This window comes from Rutidosis leptorrhynchoides, chromosome 6 (genome assembly GCF_046630445.1).
Source record: "Rutidosis leptorrhynchoides isolate AG116_Rl617_1_P2 chromosome 6, CSIRO_AGI_Rlap_v1, whole genome shotgun sequence".
NCBI lineage: Eukaryota > Viridiplantae > Streptophyta > Magnoliopsida > Asterales > Asteraceae > Rutidosis > Rutidosis leptorrhynchoides.
Window position 1 is genome coordinate 28,751,195 of NC_092338.1, and position 17,765 is coordinate 28,768,959.

Consider the following 17,765-nt stretch of genomic DNA (forward strand, 5'->3'; position numbering starts at 1 on the left):
ACAGTTTTTTTATCACGGGTCGGGGTCAATCTGTTAAAATGGAACCATTATTGGATCAGTGAATCTTGGCTATGAAAATCTAACCAACTTGTCCTTTGAAGTCCATCGGTTATCAGAAAAAACATACTACGTATAAAAAAAGAAAAAAGAACCATAAAGATATATATGTCGATGTGTCTTTCTAACTGTAAGGTTGTGAGTTCAAATTTAATTAGAAAAGAACAGTATCTATATGAAAAATTCCGAGTGTGTTGATTTTTAAATTAATGCAATTTGAACATAGAAGAAAAGCTCAAAGAGATCGATGTACATGATTGTGATGTCTACAATATGCTAGTTAAAGCCCAAACGTAGTGTTTTTGCAAACAGTTGGGTTCCTAATGGGTTTACCATGAAATTGCCGATAATGGATGATATGATTAATATGAGCAAATTGAAGACGTTTATAAGATTTATATTTATATTTATATATATTATATTTATCTATACATACTGCTGGATGCGTGGAAGCCAATGAAGCTCCATGTAATGTTTGGTTGAGTTACTACAACACTAAAGTGTAATTTCTCTTTTTTTCCATGTAATCTTTGGTGGGCAGGTCTCTCACGCCCCTAACGCCTCTAATGGGCGTTACACATGACGTTGAATGGGCGTTAGTCACACATGTAATGAAAAAAATAATTTTGTCAAGAGGTTTTATCAAATCAGAATTCACTATTAATTTTTATATATTCTTAATCTATTTATTTTATACTCAACTATCAATCATATTTTACTACATCACTCACCACAAATTTAACACTAAAATTTGACACTACTCTATATTTGGTTTCACTTCATGACCTTGTTACATTACTAAAAAGTACACCATTTGACTCTGACATCACAGTCAGGGTTAAATGCAGTCTTAAACGTTCACACGTTTTTTGGTGACCACCTTTTTTCTAAGCATAATTTAACACTATTTTTCGTTATTAGATGTTCACACCCTTATTATTTTCGTTTGAGTCACCAACTTCTTCCCTTCGTTTCTCAACAAAGTGGGGACCAGAGCAATAACCGATACTACAACCAGTGGTGGATCTAGGATTGGTAGTCGTGGTGTCACCCGTGAAAACTCTAAAAAAAATTCTACTAGATGTTTTAATTCAGTGGTGTCACTCAAAAAAATGTACACTATCCAGTTGTGTCACTAGTTAAAATCTAAAAAAAAAATTTCACTATATCACGTATTTCAGTGGTGTCCCGTGCAACCACTCGGGCTATAGTAGATCCGCCCCTGACTACAACATAAACTAAACTATACGTGGAAGCTCCTAAAGGCGTAACTAATAGGGGACCACTCCCGCTAGTTGAACATTATGTATTATATCATATGAAAAATCGTCTAAAATCTATATTGACTATCTAATTACCTCCTTTAGATTTAAATTTGGACACTAACTCCCTCATATAATAATTAATATAAACATAAACATGTTTTAAGATACGTGATATTTCAAACGGTGTGCAACATAGATCGTCGAATATTGCTCAAAATTAAGAAAAAAAATCCAATGTTAAAAAGAAACCCTATATATACGGGTTCTTATTGGTCCATGTATAACAATAATGAATTACAATTGAAAAAAAAAAAAAAATCTACTTTCGACACAAATTACTCCAAGTTATAAATCATTCTGATTAAGAAAAATATTGGAAACAATTATAACTTTTTTTAACGGTAATTTTGACATCGAATACTCTCATTTATCACTCACGCACACGTTCGGGCAGAAACTCGAACCGCTAACCAGGGGACATCGAACCACAATCCATACTGGCATGTGATCGAGACTTGATCCCATCGAGCAGGCCGGTAAAACCTTCCTATAGAGTCAATATATACCACCACTATTAGTGTTCAATTGGTTTGAAAAAATTAGGGGCATCTCGATCTAAAAATCGAACCCATAACCTCTCCATATCTCATGACTTGAGGACATGGGGTGAACCGTTGGGCTATGCCCGCAAGTTCAAACAATTATAGCTTGTTTTGCTATTTATAAAGAAAAAAAATTTTGTGGTATTATATTTTCATATGTCTTGGAAAATTTAAATATTATAAGCACCTATTTTTATATTTGGAAATATATATTGCATGTACACTTTGTTTTGAAGGCTTAATTGATTTTGGTCACATTCGATCTGGTATTAAGGGCGTTTCTTAAAGGGTTATTGCTCTATTAAAATTTTGTTTTAATATATAGAAGTGAGGTGATTCTATAATCTTATGACATTAGCAAATCAAATCAAATCAAATAATTGATCAATATATAAGTTTAGAACGTACTATAGACACAAACAAATTGACATTGTCATAATCAAATCAAAACACTATATGGTAGTAGTATAGAATGGGATAACCCATAATTTAAGATTTACAACATGGTTAATCAAATACCGTCAACACCTCATCATCATCTTACTCGTCTCACTAAATAATACTCCATTATATAGTTGTATAATAATAATACTAGTATACCATTTTAAGAAAATAAAAAAATAAACAAAACCAAAACGAAAATTATAAAGGCGGCAAACAAAAGAAAGCCACGAGTAGTAGTAAAAATATGGTAATTGCTAGTTGCATGAGGACCATAAGGACTCTCCCATGCCCATATTAGTTTGGTCAACCACCATGTCCATACCAAAAAGGGACCTGGTTGGTGTTTGTGACGGGTGGTGTCGAGATGGTGGTGAGACGTCTTCTGGTGACTGGTTGACAGGACTAGACGAGTACTGCCGCATTCTCATATGAACCACTTCGGCCTGTGAAACTGCCAATTGTGCTTGAAGTACATCAATTTGTTGTTGTAGGGACGATATTGCCCCTACACAACCATAAACCGGATCCCTGATCCTAGCGTTTGCCTCGTACACCATTGAACTCACTGCATCGCCTCTATGATGCTCCGGCAGTTCCTACATGTATAATTTTGTATCAAGATGTTCATATTATTATTAGTCTAAACTAAGGTTATATGTATTCATTAATAAAACCATTAGTACGTATAAGTGTACTAGCTGGTAATCGATGACGCGATAAAACCATTAGTACGTATAAGTGTACTAGCTAGTAATCGATGACGTGACACTTTTTTTAAGTCATCAATAATACCATTACTATGATGGGCTAAAGTCAAAAATAGGCTACAAACTTACACAAATGTACCGATGTCGCCCACAAACTTATTTACGTCCTACTGTCGCCTATAAACTTTGAAAAAATGTGTTAATATCAACATTTTGGCGTTTTGACCTGTTACATACTAATTTTGACCTGATAATTTTTTATTTTATTTTTTTATTTTTTTTTTACGAATTAAGATCCAATCCACGAACGACACGTGTTAATTTTGACCAGTTTAGCCGGTAGCAAGTCATTTTTGTTTACATTGGTACACTTTTTGAAAGTTTTTGTTTACATTGATATACTTTTTGAAAGTTTGTAGGCGACAGTAGGACGAATATGAGTTTGTGGGCGACATCAGTATATTTGTGTAAGTTTGTTGCCTATTTTTAGCTTTAACTCTACTATGATTAATAAGTAACTGAACATATACAAATATCAATGTTTTATATACATTACTATGATTAATAGTTTAGTGCATTTTAAAGTCCTGACCATTACTATACATAGATGAGTTCACATGTCTAACTAGAATTAATAAAGATAAAATACATACAGAAGTTAGCGGCTTCATGAAATATCATCTCATTTGGGGTCCAAAATCTTGACAAACAAATTATTGATCATGATTTTAATACTACAAAAGAAGACAATTTTGTCCATCGTCATGATTACCTATCACTTACAACTAACATGAAATTGGTTCTTTTGAATTTTCTATTAATAATGACAAAAACATATTTCAAAGTCATTCAAAACTGTTTTTGAAGAAGCTAGGACAAATATGAAAGAATCTCACTATTCACAAGAATTATTGTGTGAAATGGGTTTTTAAGGGAAGTTATCTAGAATTTTTTTTAGTGCAAGTTGATATACTTCGGGGCACATACTTTAATCTTTTACACTTCGTACCAGACGAATCAATTGACCAAAAATATTGTAGAGGACATATATTATATTCTCTAATTAATAATGGGTTAAAAGACTTATGCTTCACACTTCTTTTTATTTGTTCTTTCATTAAATTGCAAAAAAAAGTAGTTTCAATTTGCTTTGCATAATGTTTTTAAAATTGCATAAAACTATAGAAATAACCATGTAGGCAATAGTCAGATTCTAAACAGATTATCTACTTTCAGTTAAAGTGCTCAACTATTGAATCTACTTTATTACATACCATCATACTTAAAAACATATTCTGTTTGTTGAAAAGGGAAAAATAAACATGAGGTATAACAAACTACTAAACTAGTATAAACACCAATCTAATGGAACTCAAGAATATTGTACTTCGCTAGAAAAACTGGTCGTCATTTTCCTTTTGATCTTGTTAATAGTTCTAGGCAACTAACTAACGAACTAAGAAGTCGAAGAAAGAGTGTTCTTAGGTAAGTAAATATAAGTTCTAGATCCGCCGCTAAAAGTCACAAAGAAGAACTATGTTTAAAAATGCAATGGTCATGGTTTGTTTGTTGAGGAAAGTGTTTTAAGCCGTTTTAGATTGATGTAAAAAGAAAACGATAGAAGAAATAAAGTCTAAAGAAATGATGGAAAATGATGATAGAAAATAGAAAGGGGGGACAACTTGTCCAACATGACTTGAAATGACAAAAGCCAAATATTTGATATGGAATAACATTCCAAATTTTTGAAGTACGTGCAAAATAGTACTCCTCCTTCATCATAACCATTCTTTGACTCTAAATTTAACCATGACCCCACCTTCTATTTAACCGTAACTAACCGAATTTCACTTCAGATCCTTGTTTCGGTTACGACCGTTGTGAAGCAAAAGACCGCATGGAAAGAGTCGCACCCACTCACTCGATAAGTAGAACCGTTTCATCGAACTGTATGTAATGTAATTGTGTCACGTGATATCATAAAGTACTTTATAGCATACCATTATTTACTAGCAATAGAATGACAAATGTTTTATTTTTAAATAAAACCAGAAAATTAAACCCAAGCCTAGAGTCAGAAGTTACTGTTTGGAGAATAGACATGAAGGATTTGGTGCAACATTGAAATCCAAAAGATGGTGACATATTTCAGGTACTATTGGCTTAAGAAATAATTAAAATAAAGAAAAGTTTTTAAAATTAAAATATAATTTTGCAAACAGACAAGGATATTGAACCAGGTGTAGGTTCAGGGACCATGGTCAAGCCCGTTAAACTGGTTGGATGCACCCACACACTTTTACTTGGGGTGCATTTGTTTGCCTCTTAATAGAATGGTTAAGTGCTGAATGTTGAATCATTCAGCATTCAGTGCGTTTGTTTTTTACCTCTTAATGACATATGGTGCTGAATGGTTCAGAATTCAGTGCTGAATCATTCAGAGATGAAACACTTTATTAACCATTAAGAGCCTAAGTTTTCTGTAATTTTCTTCTCAAATCTTATCATGACACTTAACTAACAAGTATATTGAATATTTTATTCATGTTACACTTCGATAAGGTAATTTTATTCAGTTTATATCGTTCATTCTAAATGATTATCAAACAGCTTATTTTTATTCATAACAAACTTTATTAAGAGGCTTTAAATCATTCAGATTCTGAACTATTCAGCGCTAAATCATTCAGTTTTATCAAAAGCACATTTGGTAATAACCAAACAAATTTATCTTTTTTCCATCTTGTGTACAAATATTAATATCACTAATGTCAAACTAGACTCGCTAATAAAAAATCAAATAAAAAATTGTCAAAGTAGACGTCGGAGCATGCAGTTTTTTTTTTCTTCTTCTTGTCCCACTACAAATTCAATGACTTTCGTTACGTTTAGATGACTTTACTTTATTAATTTAACTGCATTTATAAGTATACAATAAACTAGTGATCTTACATTCAAATATATATAATATATCAAGTGACTGATTCATATAATAATAATCTCTTTTATGATAAAAATAAACAAGACAAATTAAAACGAGATGATAACACGTAACAATTTGAGGGATTACAAAAAGTGACGTATATCTCCTAAAATTGATTTGTATTATAATTATAATTGAATTATTGATTGATCAAGTATCGAAGGTGGTTTTACCACAACATAATCGAGTTATTATTTGACCGTTTTTTCAAAACAAAAAAAAAAAAGATATTGATATCTATACCTAAAAAAAATTCCTCATTCACATATTTTCTTATTTCACGACTGATATCACATATGACGCGACACTAGGGATATAACGAATGAAATGAAATTAGTTATTTTCACATAATGAAGGTAAAGTAAAAAGGTTGCAATAACTAATTACCTGTAGCATCTTGTTAACATTGCTAGCACCAAATACTTTATGAACACTTGCAAATTTGTGAGGCTCATCGGCAGGAAAATGAGGAGCGAAAACGCAATCCTGAGAGCATCTACGTCGCAAAAGTCTACAAGCTGCGCACGGGGACGTTGCTCCCTGTTTTTTACCGGCACCACCACTGCTAGTACTGTCTTTCATTGAATTAAGTTATCACGTTAGTTTGATTACCGACTGCATGCAAATTATGTATAGCATAAATTCTACTAAATTAACAAAAAAGCAAAAGAGAATTGTAAGAGGGGTCATAAAAGAAGGTAGTGGGTAGTAATATATAGACAAATGGACTTGATAACCCAAGATCTCTAGTGGGCCCATGACATAAAAAAGAATCTTGGATTTACAAGACGTTCCTAGCTTGTCGCACTATTCATTTTAAGTACAATTACCGTAACACAACGTTTAATTTTTCATAGAGAAAATTGCGCGAATAATTTCTGTGATTTGTACTAGATTGCATGGATAACTATAGTTAAGGTTTTGAGTGAAAATAGTCACCGTGGTTTGCAAGAGGAGTAAAGATAGTCAATTCACTAACTCCGTGAATTTTTTCCGTTAAAGTTAGTCATGTGACAAGCACGTGAGGGTAAATCTGTCATTTTACAATCACATTCATCCCAACTTTATCTCCACTTCATCCCCAAATTGAAAATACATAAAATCCCACTCAATTTTTGCTTTTTATTTCAACATTTTTGCTTTTATTTTTTTTTTCTGCCCACTTTGTTTTTTCATCGAACCAACTAAGTCTCTCGGATTCTGATAACATTCTAGTTTCTACTGACCGCTCCAATTCTGATGACGCTTCAAGATGGTTATTTTGTACGTCCAGATTGTTTAACATCATAATATTACGCCTCAATTCAGTTTGAAAATTCTTAAGCTTATTTCTTAACAAACAGTCGAGTCGGTTTCCACTGACAGCGATTTTCCATGTGTTTTCAACTATCACATGATCTCCATCCTTTTTGTCAAGCCAAGTATTTAAAACATGTATGGGCTTGGACCGAAGTCCATGAAACTATCCTTCAAAATTAGTGGACAATGATCTGGCGTCTTATATCATGAGTTGTAGCTGCTATATTTGGCCATAACTGGAGCCATTCTTCTAATACGAGAAAACGATCAAGTTTGCTAAGCTTTAAGTCGTCATCACTTATTCCAGTATACAATTTGTCCTCTGATAGGAATATTAATGAGACACGAAGTATTGATAAAATTGTTGAATGTCTCCGTGTATCGGTTGAATCTTTCTTGTTTAATTCGACCCTCGTTAAAAATTTCCACAAAATAACCAAGGCAAAACTTTATACGCGAGAAGTTTGGAGAGACTCCCCAAAAATCTAATTTTTCGTAAACATTTACAATTGCGATATTCTGTCTAGTCCTATCCATGTGGTTCGTAAACATTTACAATTGCGATTTTCCGTCTATTCCTATCCAGTGACCTTTAATAACGAGATAGAATTCTTCTTCAGTTGCCTGATTAACAATGAAAGCATTTGGGTCCAAAATAAGTATTATACCCTAGCGTTCCTTGTTGAGTCTTTTTGAACAAAGTTAAACTCCGGTGAACCCCAAAAGAGGTCGGCACAATTATTGGTGACTTGGTGGCATTTTGTTTCTTGTAAAAACCCAAATTTAATGGTTCAATCGAGACTGAAATGAATTATAGTCATGGCTCTAATAATGGATTAGAAATTACTATTTCAAATGATAATATTATGTATCTCTTTGTTTAAGTTTAGTTTCAAGTTATTATATCTATACATTGGAGATATATTGAAGCAACGAACATGAACTAAGATATTTGATTGCTATTTGAGACTCAATATTTAGCTTATTGAAGTGTTCCATAGCATATTAAGTTAGGTAAAAATTGATGTTGATTAGTTTCAATTATCGTTGATGTGTAATTCTGTTGGTAAAATGTCAAAATGTACCGGTAGCTAAAGGAAAAAAAATACATCAACTTGACTTCAGTTGGAGAGAGAATCGTTACATAGACTCCGCTTTTACTTTTAATATTGGTGACTCGAACAATTTTTAGGATGGAAAATCAAGATACAATAGATACTGCAAATTCTGCAATTGTAGGAATGTTGGATTGTTTGATGACCCAAATGTGTAACAACCTCGCTTTGAGCCTAGTAGAAATGACACATTTATGTTAGTATAATGATTTCAATAATTATGTGTTTTATTATTATTGTGTATGGGATAATGTGCATTTTGTGATAAGGGTCACAGAACATATTTCCTTTTGTGAATTGGACTTAGAGTGAATAAGTTATTTAAGATTTTGGGTTTCAGATAACTGGTAAATGAAATGTCCCGTTCTTATTGACTAAAAACGTTCCATATTAATTGATTTCGTTGCGAGGTTTTGACCTCTATATGAGACGTTTTTCAAAGACTGCATTCATTTTAAAACAAACCATAACCTTTATTTCATCAATAAAGGTTTAAAAAGTTTTACGTAGATTATCAAATAATGATAATCTAAAATATCCTCTTTACACACGACCATTACATAATGGTTTACAATACAAATATGTTACAATAAAATAAGTTTCTTGAATGCAGTTTTTACACAATATCATACAAGCATGGACTCCAAATCTCGTCCTTATTTAAGTATGCGACAGCTACCACATTTGCCTTCCCCGGGTGGTAACGAATCTCAAAGTCGTAATCATTCAACAATTCAATCCACCTACGCTGCCTCATATTCAGTTGTTTCTGATTAAATATGTGTTGAAGACTTTTGTGGTCGGTATATATAATACTTTTGACCCCATATAAGTAGTGCCTCCAAGTCATTAATGCAAAAACAACCGCGCCTAATTCCAAATCATGCGTCGTATAATTTTGCTCGTGAATCTTCAATTGTCTAGACGCATAAGCAATCACCTTCGTCCGTTGCATTAATACACAACCGAGACCTTGCTTTGATGCGTCACAATAAATCACAAAATCATCATTCCCTTCAGGCAATGACAATATATGTGTCGTAGTTAGCTTTTTCTTCAATAATTGAAACGCCTTCTCTTGTTCATCCTTCCATTCAAATTTCTTCCCTTTATGCGTTAATGCAGTCAAGGGTTTTGCTATTTTGGAGAAATCTTGGATGAATCTTCTGTAGTAACCAGCCAATCCTAAAAATTGACGTATATGCTTCGGAGTTTTTGGGGTTTCCCACTTTTCAACGGTTTCGATCTTTGCCGGGTCCACCTGGATACCTTCTTTGTTCACTATGTGACCGAGGAATTGAACTTCTTCCAACCAAAATGCACACTTTGAAAACTTAGCGTACAGTTTTTCTTTCCTCAATACTTCTAGCACTTTTCTCAAATGTTCTTCGTGCTCTTGATCATTCTTTGAGTAAATAAGTATGTCATCGATGAAAACAATGACAAACTTGTCAAGATATGGCCCACATACTCGATTCATAAGGTCCATGAACACAGCTGGTGCGTTAGTCAATCCAAACGGCATAACCATAAACTCGTAATGACCATAACGCGTCCTAAAAGCAGTTTTTGGAATATCATCCTCCCACTTTCTTTTGACTTGTTTCACATTGGCCTCTTCAGCAGTCTGTTCTTTAATTCTTTCTTCAATCTGGTTCACTAGTTTGTGAGCCATTCTACATGCCTGTTGTATGGAGGCGGGCTCGTGTGAACTTATATCTTCTTGGATTCTTTCCGGTAATCCTTTCACAAACGCGTCGATCTTCTCTTCCTCATCTTCGAACGCTCCCGGACACAATAGGCACAATTCTGTGAATCGTCTTTCGTACGTGGTAATATCAAATCCTTGGGTTCGTAACCCTCTAAGTTCTGTCTTGAGCTTATTGACCTCGGTTCTGGGACGGTACTTCTCGTTCATCAAGTGCTTGAATGCTGACCACGGTAGTGCGTACGCATCATCTTGTCCCACTTGCTCTAGATAGGTATTCCACCATGTTAACGCAGAACCTGTGAAGGTATGCGTAGCGTACTTCAATTTGTCTTCTTCAGTACACTTACTTATGGCAAACACCGATTCGACCTTCTCGGTCCACCGTTTCAATTCGATTGGTCCTTCGGTTCCATCAAATTCCAAAGGTTTGCAGGCAGTGAATTCTTTGTAGGTGCATCCTACACGATTTCCTGTACTGCTAGATCCAAGGTTATTGTTGGTATGTAGCGCAGCCTGTACTGCGGCTATGTTTGAAGCTAGAAAAGTACGGAATTCCTCTTCATTCATATTCACGGTGTGTCGAGTAGTCGGTGCCATTTCCTTCAAAATAGTCAAATGGAACAAGTTAATCATACAGAATATTAAGAGTAGTTAATAGTATTTCGTAGCATAATATGAACTCATTTATAAAAGCTTTTTCTTCATATTAGCGTTTTATAAGTTTAAATTCGGGTAGTACCTACCCGTTAAGTTCATACTTAGTAGCTAATATACAATTCAACTACTACCATTCTATATGAAAAACTGATTATAATAATATTTCGCGTTCAAACTTTTATACAATATTTTACAAACTTACAATATCGGTTATTTTACATAAAGCATGAAATATAGCACACAATAACCTTGATACAAGATAGTTGTGAAGATAATTCTAGCTAGTACACAAGTCGTTCAGCAAAGGCAATAAAGACACGTAATTCATACGTCAGAAACAAGTCATGCATTCTGGTTTTACTAGGACTACTTCCCATCCTTGGTCTTGTGGAACATAACCGTTATGGCCGTTGATAAGACAGCGTGTTGTAACGTCGTCAAAGGGACGAGGGTTACGTAATGACCAACAGTCTCGTAATAACCTAAAAACCTCATTTCTTACCCCAATTACTGACTCCGTCACTTGTGGGAACGTTTTGTTTAATAGTTGTAGCCCGATGTTCTTTTTCTCACTTTGGTGAGAAGCGAACATTACTAACCCGTAAGCATAGCATGCTTCTTTATGTTGCATGTTAGCCGCTTTTTCTAAATCATGAAATCCTATATTCGGATACATTGAGTCAAAATAATTTCTTAACCCGTTGCGTAAAATAGCATTTGGGTTCCCCGCAATATATGCGTCAAAGTAAACACATCGTAACTTATGGGTTTCCCAATGTGATATCCCCCATCTTTCAAACGAAAGTCTCTTATAAACCAAGACATTCTTGGAACGTTCTTCGAATGTCTTACAAACTAATTTCGCCGTAAATAGTTGTGCCGAAGAATTCTGACCGACTCTAGACAAGATTTCATCAATCATGTCTCCGGGTAGGTCTCTTAAAATATTGGGTTGTCTATCCATTTTGTGTTTTTATACTGTAAAATAGACAAGAGTTAGATTCATAAAAAAATACTTATTAATACAAGCAATTTTTACATATATCATAAAGCATAAGCACACTATATTACATATATTACACCACACGAATACAACTATCTTATTCCGACTCGCTCGTTTCTTCTTCTTCGGTTTTGGTTCGTTTTGCCAAGTTTCTAGGGATATATGATGTTCCCCTAATACGAGCTGTCGTTTTCCACAACGGTTTAGAAAAACCTGGTGGTTTAGAGGTTCCCGGGTCATTGTTACAACTTAAGGGCTTCGGGGGTTGACGATACATATAAAGTTCATCGGGGTTGGAATTAGATTTCTCTATTTTTATGCCCTTTCCCTTATTATTTTCTTTTTGCCCTTTTAAATTCAGTTGGGGTAATTTCTATAACATCATCGGAATTCTCGTCGGAATCCGATTCATCGGAGAATTGGTAATCCTCCCAATATTTTGCTTCCTTGGCGGAAACACCATTGACCATAATTAACCTTGGTCGGTTGGTTGAGGATTTTCTTTTACTTAACCGTTTTATTATTTCCCCCACCGGTTCTATTTCCTCCTCCGGTTCCTCCTCTTCCGGTTCTGATTCTTCTTCCGGTTCTGATTCTTCTTCCGGTTCTTCTTCGGGAACTTGTGAATCAGTCCAATATATATTAGACTCTTCGTTATTATTAGGTGAGTCAATGGGATTTGTTCTAGAGGTAGATATCTATCACACAATATCAAACATGTTAAGAGATTAATATATCACATAATATATACATGTTAATAATATATAGTTTCCAACAAAAATGTTAAGCAATCATTTTTAAAGAAAACACGGTCGAAGTCCAGACTCACTAATGCATCCTAACAAACTCGATAAGACACACTAATGCAAATTTTCTAGTTCTCTAAGACCAACGCTCTGATACCAACTGAAATGTCCCGTTCTTATTGACTAAAAACGTTCCATATTAATTGATTTCGTTGCGAGGTTTTGACCTCTATATGAGACGTTTTTCAAAGACTGCATTCATTTTAAAACAAACCATAACCTTTATTTCATCAATAAAGGTTTAAAAAGCTTTACGTAGATTATCAAATAATGATAATCTAAAATATCCTGTTTACACACGATCATTACATAATGGTTTACAATACAAATATGTTACAACAAAATAAGTTTCTTAAATGCAGTTTTTACACAATATCATACAAGCATGGACTCCAAATCTCGTCCTTATTTAAGTATGCGACAGCGGAAGCTCTTAATAATCACCTGAGAATAAACATGCTTAAAACGTCAACAAAAATGTTGGTGAGTTATAGGTTTAACCTATATATATCAAATCATAATAATAGACCACAAGATTTCATATTTCAATACACATCCCATACATAGAGATAAAAATCATTCATATGGTGAACACCTGGTAACCGACATTAACAAGATGCATATATAAGAATATCTCCATCATTCCGGGACACCCTTCGGATATGATATAAATTTCGAAGTACTAAAGCATCCGGTACTTTGGATGGGGTTTGTTAGGCCCAATAGATCTATCTTTAGGATTCGCGTCAATTAGGGTGTCTGTTCCCTAATTCTTAGATTACCAGACTTAATAAAAAGGGGCATATTCGATTTCAATAATTCAACCATAGAATGTAGTTTCACGTACTTGTGTCTATTTTGTAAATCATTTATAAAACCTGCATGTATTCTCATCCCAAAAATATTAGATTTTAAAAGTGAGACTATAACTCACTTTCACAGATTTTTACTTCGTCAAGAAGTAAGACTTGACCACTGGTTGATTCACGAACCTATAACAATATATACATATATATCAAAGTATGTTCAAAATATATTTACAACACTTTTAATAAATTTTGATGTTTTAAGTTTATTAAGTCGGCTGTCCTCGTTAGTAACCTACAACTAGTTGTCCACAGTTAGATGTACAGAAATAAATCGATAAATATTATCTTGAATCAATCCACGACCCAGTGTATACGTATCTCAGTATTGATCACAACTCAAACTATATATATTTTGGAATCAACCTCAACCCTGTATAGCTAACTCCAACATTCACATATAGAGTGTCTATGGTTGTTCCGAAATATATATAGATGTGTCGACATGATAGGTCGAAACATTGTATACGTGTCTATGGTATCTCAAGATTACATAATATACAATACAAGTTGATTAAGTTATGGTTGGAATAGATTTGTTACCAATTTTCACGTAGCTAAAATGATAAAAATTATCCAATCTTGTTTTACCCATAACTTCTTCATTTTAAATCCGTTTTGAGTGAATCAAATTGCTATGGTTTCATATTGAACTCTATTTTATGAATCTAAACAGAAAAAGTATAGGTTTATAGTCAAAAAAATAAGTTACAAGTCGTTTTTGTAAAGGTAGTCATTTCAGTCGAAAGAACGACGTCTAGATGACCATTTTAGAAAACATACTTCCACTTTGAGTTTAACCATAATTTTTTGATATAGTTTCATGTTCATAATAAAAATCATTTTCTTAGAATAACAATTTTTAAATCAAAGTTTATCATAGTTTTTAATTAACTAACCCAAAACAGCCCGCGATGTTACTACGACGGCGTAAATCCGGTTTTACGGTGTTTTTCGTGTTTCCAGGTTTTAAATCATTAAGTTAGCATATCATATAGATATAGAACATGTGTTTAGTTGATTTTAAAAGTCAAGTTAGAAGGATTAACTTTTGTTTGCGAACAAGTTTAGAATTAACTAAACTATGTTCTAGTGATTACAAGTTTAAACCTTCGAATAAGATAGCTTTATATGTATGAATCGAATGATGTTATGAACATCATTACTACCTTAAGTTCCTTGGATAAACCTACTGGAAAAGATAAAAATGGATCTATCTTCAAAGGATCCTTGGATGGCTCGAAGTTCTTGAAGCAGAATCATGACACGAAAACAAGTTCAAGTAAGATCATCACTTGAAATAAGATTGTTATAGTTATAGAAATTAAACCAAAGTTTGAATATGATTATTACCTTGTATTAGAATGATAACCTACTTTAAGAAACAAAGATTTCTTGAGGTTGGATGATCACCTTACAAGATTGGAAGTGAGCTAGCAAACTTGAAAGTATTCTTGATTTTATGTAACTAGAACTTGTAGAATATATGAAGAACACTTAGAACTTGAAGATAGAACTTGAGAGAGATCAATTAGATGAAGAAAATTGAAAAATGAAAGTGTTTTTAGGTGTTTTTGGTCGTTGGTGTATGGATTAGATATAAAGGATATGTAATTTTGTTTTCATGTAAATAAGTCATGAATGATTACTCATATTTTTGTAATTTTATGAGATATTTCATGCTAGTTGCCAAATGATGGTTCCCACATGTGTTAGGTGACTCACATGGGCTGCTAAGAGCTGATCATTGGAGTGTATATACCAATAGTACATACATCTAAAAGCTGTGTATTGTACGAGTACGAATACGGGTGCATACGAGTAGAATTGTTGATGAAACTGAACGAGGATGTAATTGTAAGAATTTTTGTTAAGTAGAAGTATTTCGATAAGTGTATTGAAGTCTTTCAAAAGTGTATAAATACATATTAAAACACTACATGTATATACATTTTAACTGAGTCGTTAAGTAATCGTTAGTCGTTACATGTAAGTGTTGTTTTGAAACCTTTAGGTTAACGATCTTGTTAAATGTTGTTAACCCAATGTTTATAATATCAAATGAGATTTTAAATTATTATATTATCATGATATTATCATGTATGAATATCTCTTAATATGATATATATACATTAAATGTCTTTACAACGATAATCGTTACATATATGTCTCGTTTAAAAATCATTAAGTTAGTAGTCTTGTTTTTACATATGTAGTTCATTGTTAATATACTTAATGATATGTTTACTTATCATAGTATCATGTTAACTATATATATATCCATATATATGTCATCATATAGTTTTTACAAGTTTTAACGTTCGTGAATCACCGGTCAACTTGGGTGGTCAATTGTCTATATGAAACATATTTCAATTAATCAAGTCTTAACAAGTTTGATTGCTTAACATGTTGGAAACATTTAATCATGTAAATATCAATCTCAATTAATATATATAAACATGGAAAAGTTCGGGTCACTACAGTACCTACCCGTTAAATAAAATTCGTCCCGAAATTTTAAGCTGTTGAAGGTGTTGACGAATCTTCTAGAAATAGATGCGGGTATTTCTTCTTCATCTGATCTTCACGCTCCCAGGTGAACTCGGGTCCTCTACGAGCATTCCATCGAAGCTTAACAATTGGTATCTTGTTTTGCTTAAGTCTTTTAACCTCACGATCCATTATTTCGACGGGTTCTTCGATGAATTGGAGTTTTTCGTTGATTTGGATTTCATCTAACGGAATAGTGAGATCTTCTTTAGCAAAACATTTCTTCAAATTCGAGACGTGGAAAGTGTTATGTACAGCCGCGAGTTGTTGAGGTAACTCAAGTCGGTAAGCTACTGGTCCGACACGATCAATAATCTTGAATGGTCCAATATACCTTGGATTTAATTTCCCTCGTTTACCAAATCGAACAACGCCTTTCCAAGGTGCAACTTTAAGCATGACCATCTCTCCAATTTCAAATTCTATATCTTTTCTTTTAATGTCAGCGTAGCTCTTTTGTCGACTTTGGGCGGTTTTCAACCGTTGTTGAATTTGGATGATCTTCTCGGTAGTTTCTTGTATAATCTCCGGACCCGTAATCTGTCTATCCCCCACTTCACTCCAACAAATCGGAGACCTGCACTTTCTACCATAAAGTGCTTCAAACGGTGCCATCTCAATGCTTGAATGGTAGCTGTTGTTGTAGGAAAATTCTGCTAACGGTAGATGTCGATCCCAACTGTTTCCGAAATCAATAACACATGCTCGTAGCATATCTTCAAGCGTTTGTATCGTCCTTTCACTCTGCCCATCAGTTTGTGGATGATAGGCAGTACTCATGTCTAGACGACTTAGGCATTAGGCAGTTCCTAATGCTTGCTGTAATGTCTGCCAGAATCTTGAAATAAATCTGCCATCCCTATCAGAGATAATAGAGATTGGTATTCCATGTCTGGAGACGACTTCCTTCAAATACAGTCGTGCTAACTTTTCCATCTTGTCATCTTCTCTTATTGGTAGGAAGTGTGCTGATTTGGTGAGACGATCAACTATTACCTAAATAGTATCAAAACCACTTGCAGTCCTTGGCAATTTAGTGATGAAATCTATGGTAATGTTTTCGCATTTCCATTCCAGGATTTCGGGTTGTTAAAGTAGACCTGATGGTTTCTGATGCTCAGCTTTGACCTTAGAACACGTCAAACATTCTCCTACGTATTTAGCAACATCGGCTTTCATACCCGGCCACCAAAAATGTTTCTTGAGATCCTTGTACATCTTCCCCGTTCTAGGATGTATTGAGTATCTGGTTTTATGAGCTTCTCTAAGTATCATTTCTCTCATATCTCCAAATTTTGGTACCCAAATCCTTTCAGCCCTATACCGGGTTCCGTCTTCCCGAATATTAAGATGCTTCTCTGATCCTTTGGGTATTTCATCTTTTAAATTTCCCTCTATTAAAACTCCTTGTTGCACCTCCTTTATTTGAGTAGTAAGGTTAGTGTGAATCATTATATTCATAGATTTTACTCGAATGGGTTCTCTATCCTTTCTGCTCAAGGCGTCGGCTACCACATTTGCCTTCCCCGGGTGGTAACGAATCTCAAAGTCGTAATCATTCAACAATTCAATCCACCTACGCTGCCTCATATTCAGTTGTTTCTGATTAAATATGTGTTGAAGACTTTTGTGGTCGGCATATATAATACTTTTGACCCCATATAAGTAGTGCCTCCAAGTCTTTAATGCAAAAACAA

General features: G+C 33.9%; 1 protein-coding gene across 1 annotated transcript; it reads right to left on the reverse strand.

Moving 5' to 3' along the window:
- Positions 1 to 2,362: 2,362 nt before the first annotated feature.
- Positions 2,363 to 6,712, reverse strand: LOC139851846 (LOB domain-containing protein 4-like). The gene is made up of 2 exons (XM_071841023.1): positions 6,446 to 6,712; positions 2,363 to 2,964 (listed from the first exon to the last, which is right to left on the reverse strand). The coding sequence occupies exons 1-2, from the start codon at positions 6,638 to 6,640 to the stop codon at positions 2,623 to 2,625; spliced, it is 537 nt and encodes a 178-aa protein (XP_071697124.1). The 5' UTR covers positions 6,641 to 6,712; the 3' UTR covers positions 2,363 to 2,622.
- Positions 6,713 to 17,765: the final 11,053 nt, after the last annotated feature.

Bases quoted from the DNA above. Each gene is read 5' to 3' on its own strand.
- LOC139851846 (XM_071841023.1), bottom strand. From the start codon at position 6,640: ATGAAAGACAGTACTAGCAGTGGTGGTGCCGGTAAAAAACAGGGAGCA. The intron at 2,965-6,445 runs GTAATTAGTTAT...TTATACATGTAG, and splicing joins ATGTTAACAAGATGCTACAG to GAACTGCCGGAGCATCATAG.